The sequence below is a fragment of the Saimiri boliviensis genome, chromosome 14 (genome assembly GCF_048565385.1).
Source record: "Saimiri boliviensis isolate mSaiBol1 chromosome 14, mSaiBol1.pri, whole genome shotgun sequence".
In the NCBI taxonomy this organism is placed as follows: Eukaryota; Metazoa; Chordata; class Mammalia; order Primates; family Cebidae; genus Saimiri; species Saimiri boliviensis.
The window spans coordinates 28,789,157-28,801,711 of NC_133462.1; the positions used below are offsets into that span (position 1 = coordinate 28,789,157).

Here is a 12,555-nt window from a genome sequence, read left to right on the forward strand (position 1 = left end):
AAAAGGGGGCAGCCTGACCAACACGGCAAAACCCCATCTCTACTAAAAATACGAAAAATTGGCCAGGCTCGGTGGCTCAAGCCTGTAATCCCAGCACTTTGGGAGGCCGAGGCGGGTGGATCACGAGGTCAAGAGATCGAGACCATCCTGGTCAACAAGGTGAAACCCCGTCTCTACTAAAAATACAAAAAAATTAGCTGGGCATGGTGGCGCGTGCCTGTAATCCCAGCTACTCAGGAGGCTGAGGCAAGAGAACTGCCTGAACCCAAGAGGCGGAGGTTGCGGTGAGCCGAGATCGCGCCATTGCACTGCAGCCTGGGTAACAAGAGTGAAACTCCACCTCAAAAAAAAAAAAAAAAAAAAAAAAAAAAAAAAAAAAAAAAAAAAAAAAAAAAAAAAACAACGAAAAATTTAGCTGAGTGTGGCCAGGTATGGTGGCTCACACCTGTAATTCCAGCACTTTGAAAGTCCAAAGTGGGTGGATCATGAGGTCAGGAGTTTGAGACCAGCCTGGCCAACTTGATGAAACCCATCTCTACTAAAAATACAAAATCAGCCAGGTGTGGTGGTATGTGCCTGTAATCCCAGTTACTCAGGAGGCTGAGGGAGAAGAGTAACTTGAACCTGGGAGGTGGAGGTGAATGCTGTAGTGAGCTGAGATTGTGCCACCTATTCTAGCCTGGGCAATAGAGTGATACTCCGTCTCAAAAAAAAAAAAAAAAAAAAAAAAAAAAATTAGCCGATCAGGGTGATGCGCACCTGTAATCCCAGAGCAGGAGAATCACTGGAACCCAGGAGGTGGAGGTTGCAGTGAGCCGAGATCACACCAATGCACTCCAGCCTGGGTGACAGAGTGAGACTGTCCCGCCCCCCAAAAAAAAAAAGTCACTTCATTCCTACAGAGGAAAAGCACGAAAATCCAAAAACTCAAAAATCCCCCCAAATGTGCTGGCATAAACTCTCAGGCCACAGACATCTATTCCAACCCCTGCACGCACACCACCACTGTCTGCACTTGCCAGCGCCCAGGACTTGTACCTGCTGCTCCTCAGCCCCAGGGTGAGAGGGGGCCTCTCAGGCAGGCATCCTCTGACTGCACCTCAGGGCCCCCATGGGGCATTGTCCATCCCACTCCCTGACTCGAGCTCAGCACCTAGAATGGAGCCTGCACCCCAGAAGGCCCTCAACAGTGTTGGCTGAAGACCAAACTCAAAAGGCACAGTGACTCATCACTGGTTCTCTAATTCCAAGGCTTCAATAAAAGAGAGGGTAGGAGGCCGGGCACGGTGGCTCATGCCTGTAATCCCAGCACTCTGAGAGGTCAAGGCAGGAGGATCTTGAGCTCAGGGTTCTAGAACAGCCTGGGCAACATAGTGAGGCCTCATCTCTATTTTAAAACATTTTTTAAATTAAAAAAATTATAAAAGAAAAAAAGAGGAGGGAACAGGAAGTCAGCACAGCCTCAGAGTGATGGCTGCCAAGAAGCTGCAGGGTCTCTGCGCCCTCTCACGGGAGAGTGTTGCCAGGTGGTCTGGCCCCCAAATTGAAAGGACTGTGCCCTGGTATTTCCTCTTATTTGGAAAAATTCCAGCGCTACAGAAATGGGACCCACACCCCTCCGACTGGATGCCATCACACCCCCTGCACCCCGGCTCCCCCTCCTGCTCTCTCACACACATCTTTTCCTGAGCCATTTCAGAGATGCAAGCCCCAGGTCGAGGGCTTTCTCCACATCCCCACGAAGCAGCCAGTCAGGAGCACACCCGGCCCGCCACGCTGTCAGCTAATACACATTCACCCATCGCCCCCATGTCTTCATAACATCCTTTACAGGTTTTTAAAAATCCAAGACCCAGTTAATGACGGCACGTGATTCGTGATGTCTCTTTAGTCTCCTTTAGTCTGTTCATCTGAACCATGCAGAACTGCCGGGAGCTGAGCATACGAAGAAGGTAACTTCAACTTCACACGGCCCTACCACCCGGTACGGAGGTCCCAGGCTCTCCTTCAGTTTTCCGAGACAGGGTCTTGCTCTGCCACCCAGGCTGGAGTGCGGTGGTACAGTCATAGCTCACTGCAGCCTCAAACTCCTGAACTTAAGTCCCGAGCAGCTGGGACGACAGGCACGCATGACGCCCGGACAGTTTAATAATTCACTATGTTGCCTAGGCTCACATTCGTTCTCCCCAAAGAGGAGGCGCCTCTCGCCTCCCCTCTCACCAGTGGCACCCATGTGGATGGGGAGCCCCTGTTTCAGGCAGGTGTGCTCGAAGTCAGCATGAGGTTCATTTCAACGCTCAGAGTGTTCGAGGCATTCTCAGTTCACCTCAGGCCGCCCCTGCCTTCCCAGCCCGCCACTCCCAGAGGCCCACAACCTGAGATGAGAGCCACCCTACACCTTCGGCAAGAAGCCGACGTGACGATGAGGGGCTCAGTCCAGAAGCTGCACACCCCACAGGACAACAACCTGGCCCAGACTGCTCAGCAGCACGAAAAGCAGCGTGAGGGGCCGCTCAGAAAGCAGAGCCCAGAGACCACGACCACCTCAACAGCTGACCTCCAGGGTCCCAGGAAAGAATCTGACTGTGGAGAGAGGCCGACTGTCCCTACATATCAGACAATCCTGAAAAGCTATTGTTGATGCTGCTCGTCTGACAATGAGGAAGGGCACTCTTTTTGTTTCTAAAAAAGCATACTACACACTGCGGCCAAAATGGCTGAGTATTGCTAATTTGCAGGGCTGCACCTCAGATGCAAAGGTGAAATGACACATGGGACTTGCTTTAAAAAGACACATCAGCAAAGAAAAAGAAAGCAGAGAGAGAAGCTGGGCACAGTGGCTCACGCCTGTAATCCCAGCACTTTGGGAGGCCAAGGCAGGCGGATCGCCTGAGGTCAGGAGTTCGAGACCAGCCCCTGACTAACATGGAGAACCCCCATCTCTACTAAAAATACAAAATTAGCCAGGCATGATGGCGCATGCCTGTAATCCCAGCTACTTGAGAGGCTGAGATAGAACTGCTTGCGGGAGGTGGAGGTTGCAGTGAGCCGAGATCGCACCCATTGCACTCCAGCCTGGGCAAGAAGAGTGAAACTCCATCTCTTTAAAAAAAAAAAAAGAAAAAGGGGAGAGGAAAACCTTCACAACTATCACATCAGGAAGACGGAGGCACAGGGCTTGCTAGCTCTTGTACGTTAGAGAATCCGTCATCGACGTTTCTACAAGGATGCAGTGGGCCTGCAAGCTATGTGCTGTGGATTCCTGTGCTGAAAGAGGTGAGGACGTGCGGGCAGCGCAGCGGCTCTGACCAAACGCCCCCCCACCTGAGGTCTGCAGCCCCCTCCTGGGACCGCCAGGGGCCTGCCCGAGCTCCGCAAGGAGCTGATGCTTCAGGAAGGTGTCGTGCTCGCTATGGCAAGGGCTCTCCAGAGCCGAATGAGCCACTCAAATTGACTGCACATCTAGACACCACCCTGGCAAAGGCCCACAGGGCCTGAGAAGACCAGCTGGGTTACCCGGCTCTCAAGCTGCTATTCAACCAACACAGAAAAAGGCACAGGACCTACTGCCAGCCACCGGAATCCAGAGCCCGGCAGCCCTCCATGTATCACCCCTCCCGCCAGCCCCTCCAGCCCGGCCCCTGGGCTCTGAATGCTGCAGAGCATAGCTAGGTGTCACAGCCCTTCTCGGCCAGGCTAGACTATCCCAACCACCGAGAAAGCATTCCCGCCACAGTAACAGGAGCTGCTACCCAGCATATGCCCTTTAGCTTCCTTGCAGCCGCTCTGGGGAGGCCTCTCCCTCTCAAAAGGCCCTCAAGGTGGTGCCTCCCCAGCGGAGCGAGAGTCCATCTCAACCTGGGGAATCGTGGACCCTGATGAGACCACAGGCAGCAGCTGGAGCTGCTTTAATAACCGTGGCTCCTTGTGAGGACTGGGAGGAGGCACCCGGTACCCTGGCAGTTCCCACAGGCACACACACTTACACACTCAGGCACACATGCACGTGCACACGCAGCCCTGACCCTGGTGTCCTCGGTCTCCACTCCCCCGTGGCCGCTCTATCTGTTCGAGGCTCATCCAACCTGGGCCACAGCGCCCAACTTCCAATGCCACGGCCCCTCCCCTAACCCCATGCCACTGCCATTTCGGAGCCCTCCTCCCAGCCTTGGTCAAAGGCATCCCAGCAGCTCCTAAAGGCTCCATGACACAGCCCAGCCCCGGCCCCAACAGTCCCACACCCACCTTCCTCCCTCTAGGCAAAGTCCTACACCCACCCCTCCACCCGCCCACCCCTCCACCCGGCAGGTCCAGCTTCTGAACAACTCCAGAGGCACCATTCCCGCAGGCTTTCTCTCAGCAGGGGACCCACTCCTACTCCTGGGGCCCTCACTGTAACCGGGCCAGACAGCATGTGCCGTCTTCTTACAGGTGCAACCGCAGGGGCAAAGGCGTCACTCTCCCTCCAGTGGCCTCACTGCCCTCATCCCCACAAGCACAGCAAGGCCAGGAAGTAAGGAACAGTAGGGGTGGCTGGAGTCCAGGGCCAGGCTGAAGAGGTCGCCCCAGCGCTCGCAGATGCTGCAAAAGTTAACGTAACAGACACGCGGCTCAAAGGCAGGTGCCCATCCAAGGTGGGAGCAAGGGACCAGGGGCTGGCCACATTTCTGACCTCCCCAGCGCAGGGTCCAGCCTAAGCGGTGGACACACCTCCCTAACAGGTGACTTTGGGCATGAGCACAGGGTCTAACAAGGGGGTCAGATGTGAAACCATGCCCAGCCAGAGCTATAGATATCAGCAGGAGCAAAAGTGGGGGAGGGGATGGGCGGGCGGAAAGGAGAGAAAGAGAAATCAGAGATGGCAAGGTACTGCAGTGGTGGCGGGCCAATTCCAAAAGTTCACTGCAACAGCACTAAGTTCTATACTTCAAAACAAGGTGGGCTGGCGCCGTGGCTCACGCCTGTCATCCCAGCACCCTGGGAGGCTGAGGCAGGCAGATCACCTGAGGTCAGAAGTTCCAGACCAGCCTGGTCAACAAGGTGAAACCTCGTGTCTACTAAATATACAAAAATTAGCTGGGCAGGTGGTGAGCACCTATAGTCCCAGCTACTCAGGAGGCCGAAGCAGGAGAATCACTTGAACCTGGGGGCGGAGGTTGCGGTCAGCTGAGATGGCGCCACTGCACTCACACCTGGGCCACAGTGTGAGACTGTCTCAAAACAAAAAACTGAAGTTCCACGGTAGGTCATCAGACTTCAATCAAGCAATGAGAGAAATGTGGTGCTGGCTGGTGGTGGTAACTTTTTTGGTTAGTACTGGTATAGTATTAGTCATAACCCCCCACCCCGTCATGCTGGATCTGGGTAAATTATTAATTGGGATAAAAATAGAAATCATTTCATGTATTCACCACTAACTGTAAAATGTTAGCTCAGCTCACTTTCCTGTAATCACCGGGAGACTCCTAACAATCTCAAAACACACCTGGGAAGCCCACTAAGGGGTAAGTGCTGACCAAACACCTGCCAGCATGCCTCCAGGTTCACAGCATCTTCTCGCCAATGTTCTGGCGCCCTGAAACCACAGCTGGGCTACCAAGGATTCAAAAACCAAAATGAAGTCCTGAGGAATTTTTGTTTTTTGAGGAGTTTAGCTCTATCGCCGGGGTGAAGTACAGTGCCGCGATCTCGGCTCATCGCAACCTCCACCTCCCTCCCGGGTTCAAGTGATTCTCCTGCCTCAGCCTTCCGAGTAGCTGGAATTACAGGTACGCACCACCACACCCAGTTAATTTTTGTATTTTCAGTAGAGACAGGGTTTCACCATGTTAACGAAGATGGTCTCAATCTGACTTCGTGACCTACCTGGTCAGCCTCCCAAAGCACTGGGATTACGGGTGTGAGTCACCACGCCTGGACCTTTTTCCTTTTTTTTTGGAGACAGTTTTGCTCTTGTTACCCAGGCTGGAGTGCAATGGCGCAATCTCAGATCACTGCAACCTCTGCCTCCCAGGTTCAAGCAATTCTCCTGGGATTACAGGCATGCGCCTGGCTAATTTTGTATTTTTAGTAGACAGTGAGGGCCGCACCGGGGAAACGCTCAGGAGGAGTCAGGCAGGAGGAGAGTGAGGGCTGGACGACAGGTCAGCTAGGAGCTCTTGCTAGAGCTGTCCCTTAGGATCCAGAAGGACCATGTTTTACCTGGGGAAACAACTCTTGTGCTCAGAGTAAAATCCCAGCATGAGGTGACTGTTCAGCTGTGACTCCCACAGGCTACCGTGAGTGGAGAGGGAACAGGCGGTGCAGATCTGACCTGATGATGAAGGAACAAAGTGGGACCAGGACCAAGGAGCATCTACAAGGTCACCTGGAGCACTGCACAAAAATATCCGTGTTCCTGCCTAAAACGAACATACCTACCCTCAGACCTCGTACTTCCAGGTGAGCTAAGAAGAGTAAGTCAAACAAATAGCACGCACTTTTCTCACTGGATGTACACACTGTTGTTTACCCATTCATCTGCTGATGGCCACTGGGACTGTTTCTGGTTTGGGGTTCTCAGGAATGATCTGCTGTCAGCGTTCGGCGCAGCCCTATATACGCGCACCTTCATCTCTGCTAGGTCACAGGCAGGTATATGGCATGAGAGTTCCAAGTAGCACTCTCACCAGGTGCAGTGGCTCTTGGTGTAATCCCAAAATTTAGGAAGCCTGAGGTAACAGGATCTCTTGAGCCCTGGAGTTCAAGACCAGCCTGGGTAACGTGGCAAAACCCCATCACCACAAAAAAAAAAAAAAAAAAAAAAAACCAGAAAAATCAGCCAGACATGGTGGCACACACCTGTAGTCCCAGCTACTCAGGAGGCTGAGGTGGGAGGATCGCTTGAGCCCAGGAGGTTGAGGCTGCAGTGAGCCTGATCACACCACTGCATTGCAGCCTGGGTGACAGAATGAAACCAAGCAGCACTTTCAGCCTTTTAAAAAATATGTGTGCCACGGGAATGGGTGGATAGTGGTATCTTCATGACTTTTCTTTCCGGTTGCACTGAGATGTAACTGACATACCATAAGCTGCAAATGTTTAGTGTGCCATTAGAAACTGACATACGTCAATGCACTTCAACACCCATAAAACTGTCACTACAATCACGATAATAAAAACACCCATCAATCTGCAAGTTTCCTGTGCCCTTTGTCACCTCCCTCCCCTTTCCTATCTTTCTGTCTGGCCACCACTGGTCTGCTTTCTATTACTGCAGGCTAGCTGGCACTTTCTAGAATTTTGTATGAATTAAATCATACGATAGATGGCACATTAAAAAAAGCAATTATGAGACCCATCCATGTTGTTGCAGGTTATCAATAGTTTGTTCCTTCCTGATACCGAACAGTATTTCCAACTCTTAAAGAGTTTCACTCTAATTCCACTGTTTGGAGGATGCAGGATAGAATCTACAGTCAAGAGGAAATATTCCAACCAGACAGACCAAAAGGCTTGTAACACCAGCTATTATGCAAAGGACTTCTGAAATTACCTACACTGTTCTGGGAGTGGGAGAGGCGGCAGCAGAGAAGGCCCCAGCAAAGGGTGAGACACTCAAAAACTGTCCTTTTATCTTTTTTTTTTTTTTTTTTGAGACGGAGTTTCCCTCTTGTTACCCAGGCTGGAGTGCAATGGCGCGATCTCGGCTCACCGCAACCTCCGCCTCCTGGGCTCAGGCAATTCTCCTGCCTCAGCCTCCTGAGTAGCTGGGATTACAGGCACGCGCCACCATGCCCAGCTAGTTTTTTGTATTTTTAGTAGAGACGGGGTTTCACCATGTTGACCAGGATGGTCTCGATCTCTCGACCTCGTGATCCACCCGCCTCGGCCTCCCAAAGTGCTGGGATTACAGGCTTGAGCCACCGCGCCCGGCCTGTCCTTTTATCTTAAGGACACTTGGCAACAGTGTCAGCACTTTTGATCCCATGATCTCAAGGGGCTTTGATAAATACCAGTTTCGTTTCATAAATAAGAAAGGGAGTGTTATCTGAACCAGCCCTGAGTGCAGGAGTCACCCCTGCTGCCACTTTCCCACCGTGGTGGGGACACACAGTTTTTCAACAGACATCAAGGAAAAATCAACCATGCAAAACCAGTACAGGCGGGGTTGGTACAGAATGTGGCTACATAATGGAAAACAGTCTCGCAGTTGCTGAAAGCATTAAACCCAGAGTTACCGCCCAGCCCGGCACGTCTACAAATACATCCACACAGAAGCCCGCACACGCATGGCCACAGCAGCGCATTCACAAAAGCCACGAGGTGGAAACAACCCAAATGTCCATCAACAGACAACAAGACAGACAAAACGTGGTCCACCCATGGAATATTACTCAGCCTTAAAAAGGAATGGAACGCTAACATGCCACAGCGTGGACGAACTTCCATCATGTTCATTTTCCTGAGTGCTCAGCCAGGGAACAGCTACGACGCTCACCTTGTAGCTGATTCTCACACATCAGGCAGAGTGAAAGGAGCTAGACACAAGACACCACATATAATTCTGTTCATGTCAAATATCCAGAAAAGGCACATCCGAGACAGAAAGCAGATGAGTGGTTGCCAGGGGCTGGGGACGGAGGACGGAGGAACTAAGGGGTACAGGGTTTATTTTTGCAGTAACAAAATGCTCTAACGTTTATTATGGTAATGGCCACACAACCCTGAATATACTAAATAAAAGCTGCTGAACTGTCCACTTTAAATTAGTAAACTGTATGGTGTGGTAAGCGAATTCTGTATCAATAAAGCTGTTAAGCCAAAGTGGCTGCAGGGCACTGGACAGCTGACAGCCACTCGCCCAGTAAAATAAAAATCAAAAAGCAGAATGAGAGGCTGAGTCCCAGGAGCCCCCAACTCACAGCTAGTTACACCGCCAACTCCTGAGGACAAACAGGGAAAGTCTCCCCAAATGTCTTGCAGACACTGTCATCAATTCGCACAAGAGAAAACTTTCTTCTGCTTTTCCTTGAATGATATTCACAGACTTCCCTGCCCCAAATTTCAGTCTTCCCCTTGTGATACAAAGCGGTGCCACTGCCATTCCCCACAAACACATTCAAATTACAGGCAACAGGTGGGTGGGGCATCTGGATCAATTAAAAGTAGTGCAGGCCAAACCCTCTGATGTCACGGGAACTCCAGCGAGCTCAACTGCAATGGTTACCTCCAGGGGAGCATTTTAATGCTCTCACTTTGCACAGCCCAGTGCACTCAGGTGGAGGAAAAAAAAAAAAAATCAGTTGTTTCAGCTGAAAGAGAAGGACATGCCCCAAAATTAATCCCAAACAGAATGCCAGAAACAAAAGTGGAACTAAAGGCTGCCCCAGGTTTGCTGTTTCATGCTGGCTACAGTTAGGAGGATTCACAAGAAAATGACTATCTTTCACACCAGCCAAGCCCCCACCCGCGCTGTCACGGCTCAGGGCTCACTGCTCCACAGAGATCTTTACCCTGAGTCTCCCCAACGGGCTGGATGTCAGGTTACAGACAGCCTATACAGTCCACTCACACATGGATCTAGGTTTCCTTCAGTTAGAACAAAAATCTAATCGCCACCCCCATTGCACAGCTGTGAAGCAGAAAGGTCTACAGGGCATGAAAACTACAAGGTGGTGGGGCCTCCACAGCTCAGGCTCCCTTCTTCAGGGGAACTCTCCTCTTTCCCTCCCTCCCTTCACCAAATGTAAACAAAACTGAAAAAACACCCATAGGTGCACACCTGTTCTCCTCACGCTCCACCTCTATGCAGGCCTTCTATTTTAAGAGATACAGGGTTAGAATGAGTCAATTTTTTTTTTTTTTTTGCTTCCATTAGGGGCTAAAAGAAAGCCCAAGTGGGTGGTCTACCCACGGGAGTGACTCAACCGACTACCACGTAAGCCCCCCTCAACCAAGGACAGGGTCTGAGCTCACTCTGGATAAGCAAGGGGCGGTTTCCCCTGCTCTGAAACACAAGCATATGCCAAAGGACAATTCTGCCAAGATGAGCCTTGTAGCTACTCCCTGGCAGAGCATTCAGGAAAATACACCTGAGTGAGTTGTCAGGCAGAAAGCAAGCCTAGGGTGAAAGCAACCTGAGATCCAGAGGATGATGAGGACATTCACCAGGGCCCCGGCCAACACTCTCACCCCAAACCCCTCTCCCACCCCAGGTGGGCAGCACCCAGGACCAGGAAATGCAAGCCTGACACTTCTCCCAAACCAAGCCCCCATTTAAAATACCCAAGTAACCTTCTCTAAACATCCACATCATTAAAAAGTTTCCAAAGCGGCAGACTCGTTTATGTAAAATCAACTATTGCTGTCTTATTGGAGGAACGAAACTCAAACTCAACTTTTTCAAGGCAAGAGTTGTGGAGTTATGTAACAGGTCGGTTTCAGCAACAGGCGATTCAAGAAAAAAAAAAAAAAAACAAAATACAACCTGCCTGCCGAATGATCTTAATACGAAGCCAGTGTGTGCTCCTCCGCGGGAGGCAAAAATTCTTCTCGGCTCCGGGAGCCTCAACCTTTCACTGGCCAGCGCCGCTACGCCTGGGGAAATTCGAACCTCGGCTCCGTGACCGTGAAAGGGGGGCAGGGGGTGCCCAGACGGCTGCCACCGCAGACGCGAGGTGGCACAGGGAGGCGGCACAGGGAGGCCGGACCCGCTAGTGGGGAGACGGGGCAGATCCCCCCCAGACCGGGCTAGAGACAGGCTTAGGGCAGGTCACCCTGGATACTCCCGGAAGGGAACCGAAAAAAGTCATTCAAGATCCGGCCTGAGGAAGACCTGGCCCAGGCCGTAAGGGAACTAGGGGCAGACTCCAGAGACCTGCGGAAAAGGGTCCAGGGCAGGTCAGCCCTAGCCCGGCTGGAGTGGAAGAACCCAGATAAATCAGCTGGCCAGGGGAGGGAGGGGGGGAAGCGGGGCAGGTTACTCCAGGCCAGACTGGTTGTGGAACACAAGGCAGGTCAGCTCGAACCCAGGCGGAGGAACAAACCCAGCCGGTGTTAAAGGAACAGGGGCAGGTTAGCTCGAACCCGGACGGAGTGGAGAACTCGAGGCAAGTCGGCCCGGCCCGGGAGCTGGGGTCCGAAGGAACTCAGCCCCGTATCGGCTGGAGCGGGGGCCCGGGGCAAGTCGGGCCAGGCCCCGGAAGAGAGCAGGACCTGGGGCAGCTAAGCTCAGACCCAGCCGGAGTAGGGAACCCGGGGCAGGTCGGCCCAGGCCCGGCCGCGGTGTGGAACGCCAGGCAAGCCCCCACCCGGCCCGAGGCGGGGTCGGGGCAAGTCCCAGGAGCCGAGGCCGGGCCCGGGCTTCCGGCGCCGCCATGTGCCGCTCACCTGCGCGTCGAGCTGTCCCGCCGCAGCGCCCGCGCCCGCGCCGCCCGGGCCTCCAGCGCCGCCACCGCCCGGGCCGCCGGGGCCGCCGGGGGGCGTCTGCGTCTGGCTAGGAAGAGTGAAGTCGGTGAACTCGAACTCGGAGCCCTGAGTGTCGGCGCCGAGCAGCTCGGCCTCCTCCGTGTCCAGGAAAGTGAGGGTCTGCGAGCTGGGCCCGTACGCCTCCACGCTCATGGTGCCGCCGGATAGGGCCCTCGGGCCGGCTCCTCACCGCACTCGAGTCCGCCGCTGCGCTGAGGCCTAGGCCGCAGGCCTCGGGTCGCCGCCGCTGTAGCCCCCGCGCGCCCGGAACGGACCGAACCGCCCGCCCCGGCGCCAGCCGTGCCGAGGGCTACCAGCGCCGAGCCGCCGCCGCCGCCGCTGAACCCCTCCGCGCCGCCGCTTCCCTCGAAGCCACCGGCTGCTCGCAGCCCCCGGCAGGAACGGCCGCCACCGCCACCGTCGCCGTGCGCGTGCGCGAGCCCGACGCCGGGCGGAAGCGCGCGCGCTCTTCGCGGACGCAGCCAACCTGCGTTCGGGCGCTGGGAGGCAAGCGGAACCACGGGACGCGCACCGCGCACGCGCAGAGGGCGGGGCTTTCAACCGCCTGCGCGTCGGCAGCTCCCGGACTTTGGCCCCGCCCCAACTGCTAATCAGGGACGCCCGGCGGCGGGCGGTGTGGACCGTGCGGTCTGCACCTGCGGGCGCTGCGACAGTGTTTCGGTTTAATTGAGCGCTAGCCGAGTACCCTACGTAGGTGGTCTTGGAACGCCCAACTGGAGAGGCTGGGCAAGGACAGTGCGCTCCCACCCGTGGCAAAAGCTGCTTAGAACGCAGTTTCCCCATCTGTAAAATGGGGGAATATCTCGCACATAGTAGATGCTCCCTGTGCAATGGTTTAATAAGGGAGTGGGCCTCGGCGCGGTGGTCACACCTGTAATCCCAACACTAGGAGGCTAAGGCGGGAGAACTGCTTGAGCCCAGGAGTTCGAGACCAGCCTGGTTGACAGAGTGAGACTCCATCTCTGCAAAAAATACAAAAATTAGCTAAGCCTGGTGGTTCTCGCCTGTGGTCCCGGCTGCTAGGGAGGCTGAGGTAGGAGAATCGCTTGAGCCTGCAGTGAGCCGAGATCGCACCACTGCACTCCA

The 12,555-nt window shown here is 54.0% G+C and overlaps 1 protein-coding gene across 2 annotated transcripts in view; it reads right to left on the reverse strand.

Moving 5' to 3' along the window:
* The window catches only part of UPF1 (UPF1 RNA helicase and ATPase), a 36,195-nt gene extending 24,295 nt beyond the window's left edge, over nt 1-11,900 (reverse strand). For both annotated transcript variants that reach the window (XM_039466253.2, XM_039466252.2), the window contains exon 1: nt 11,371-11,900. In XM_039466253.2, the coding sequence (XP_039322187.1) occupies nt 11,371-11,601 (231 nt within the window). In that variant the 5' untranslated portion in view covers nt 11,602-11,900. The remainder of the gene's footprint in view (nt 1-11,370) is intronic.
* Between the last annotated feature and the right edge of the window lie 655 nt (nt 11,901-12,555).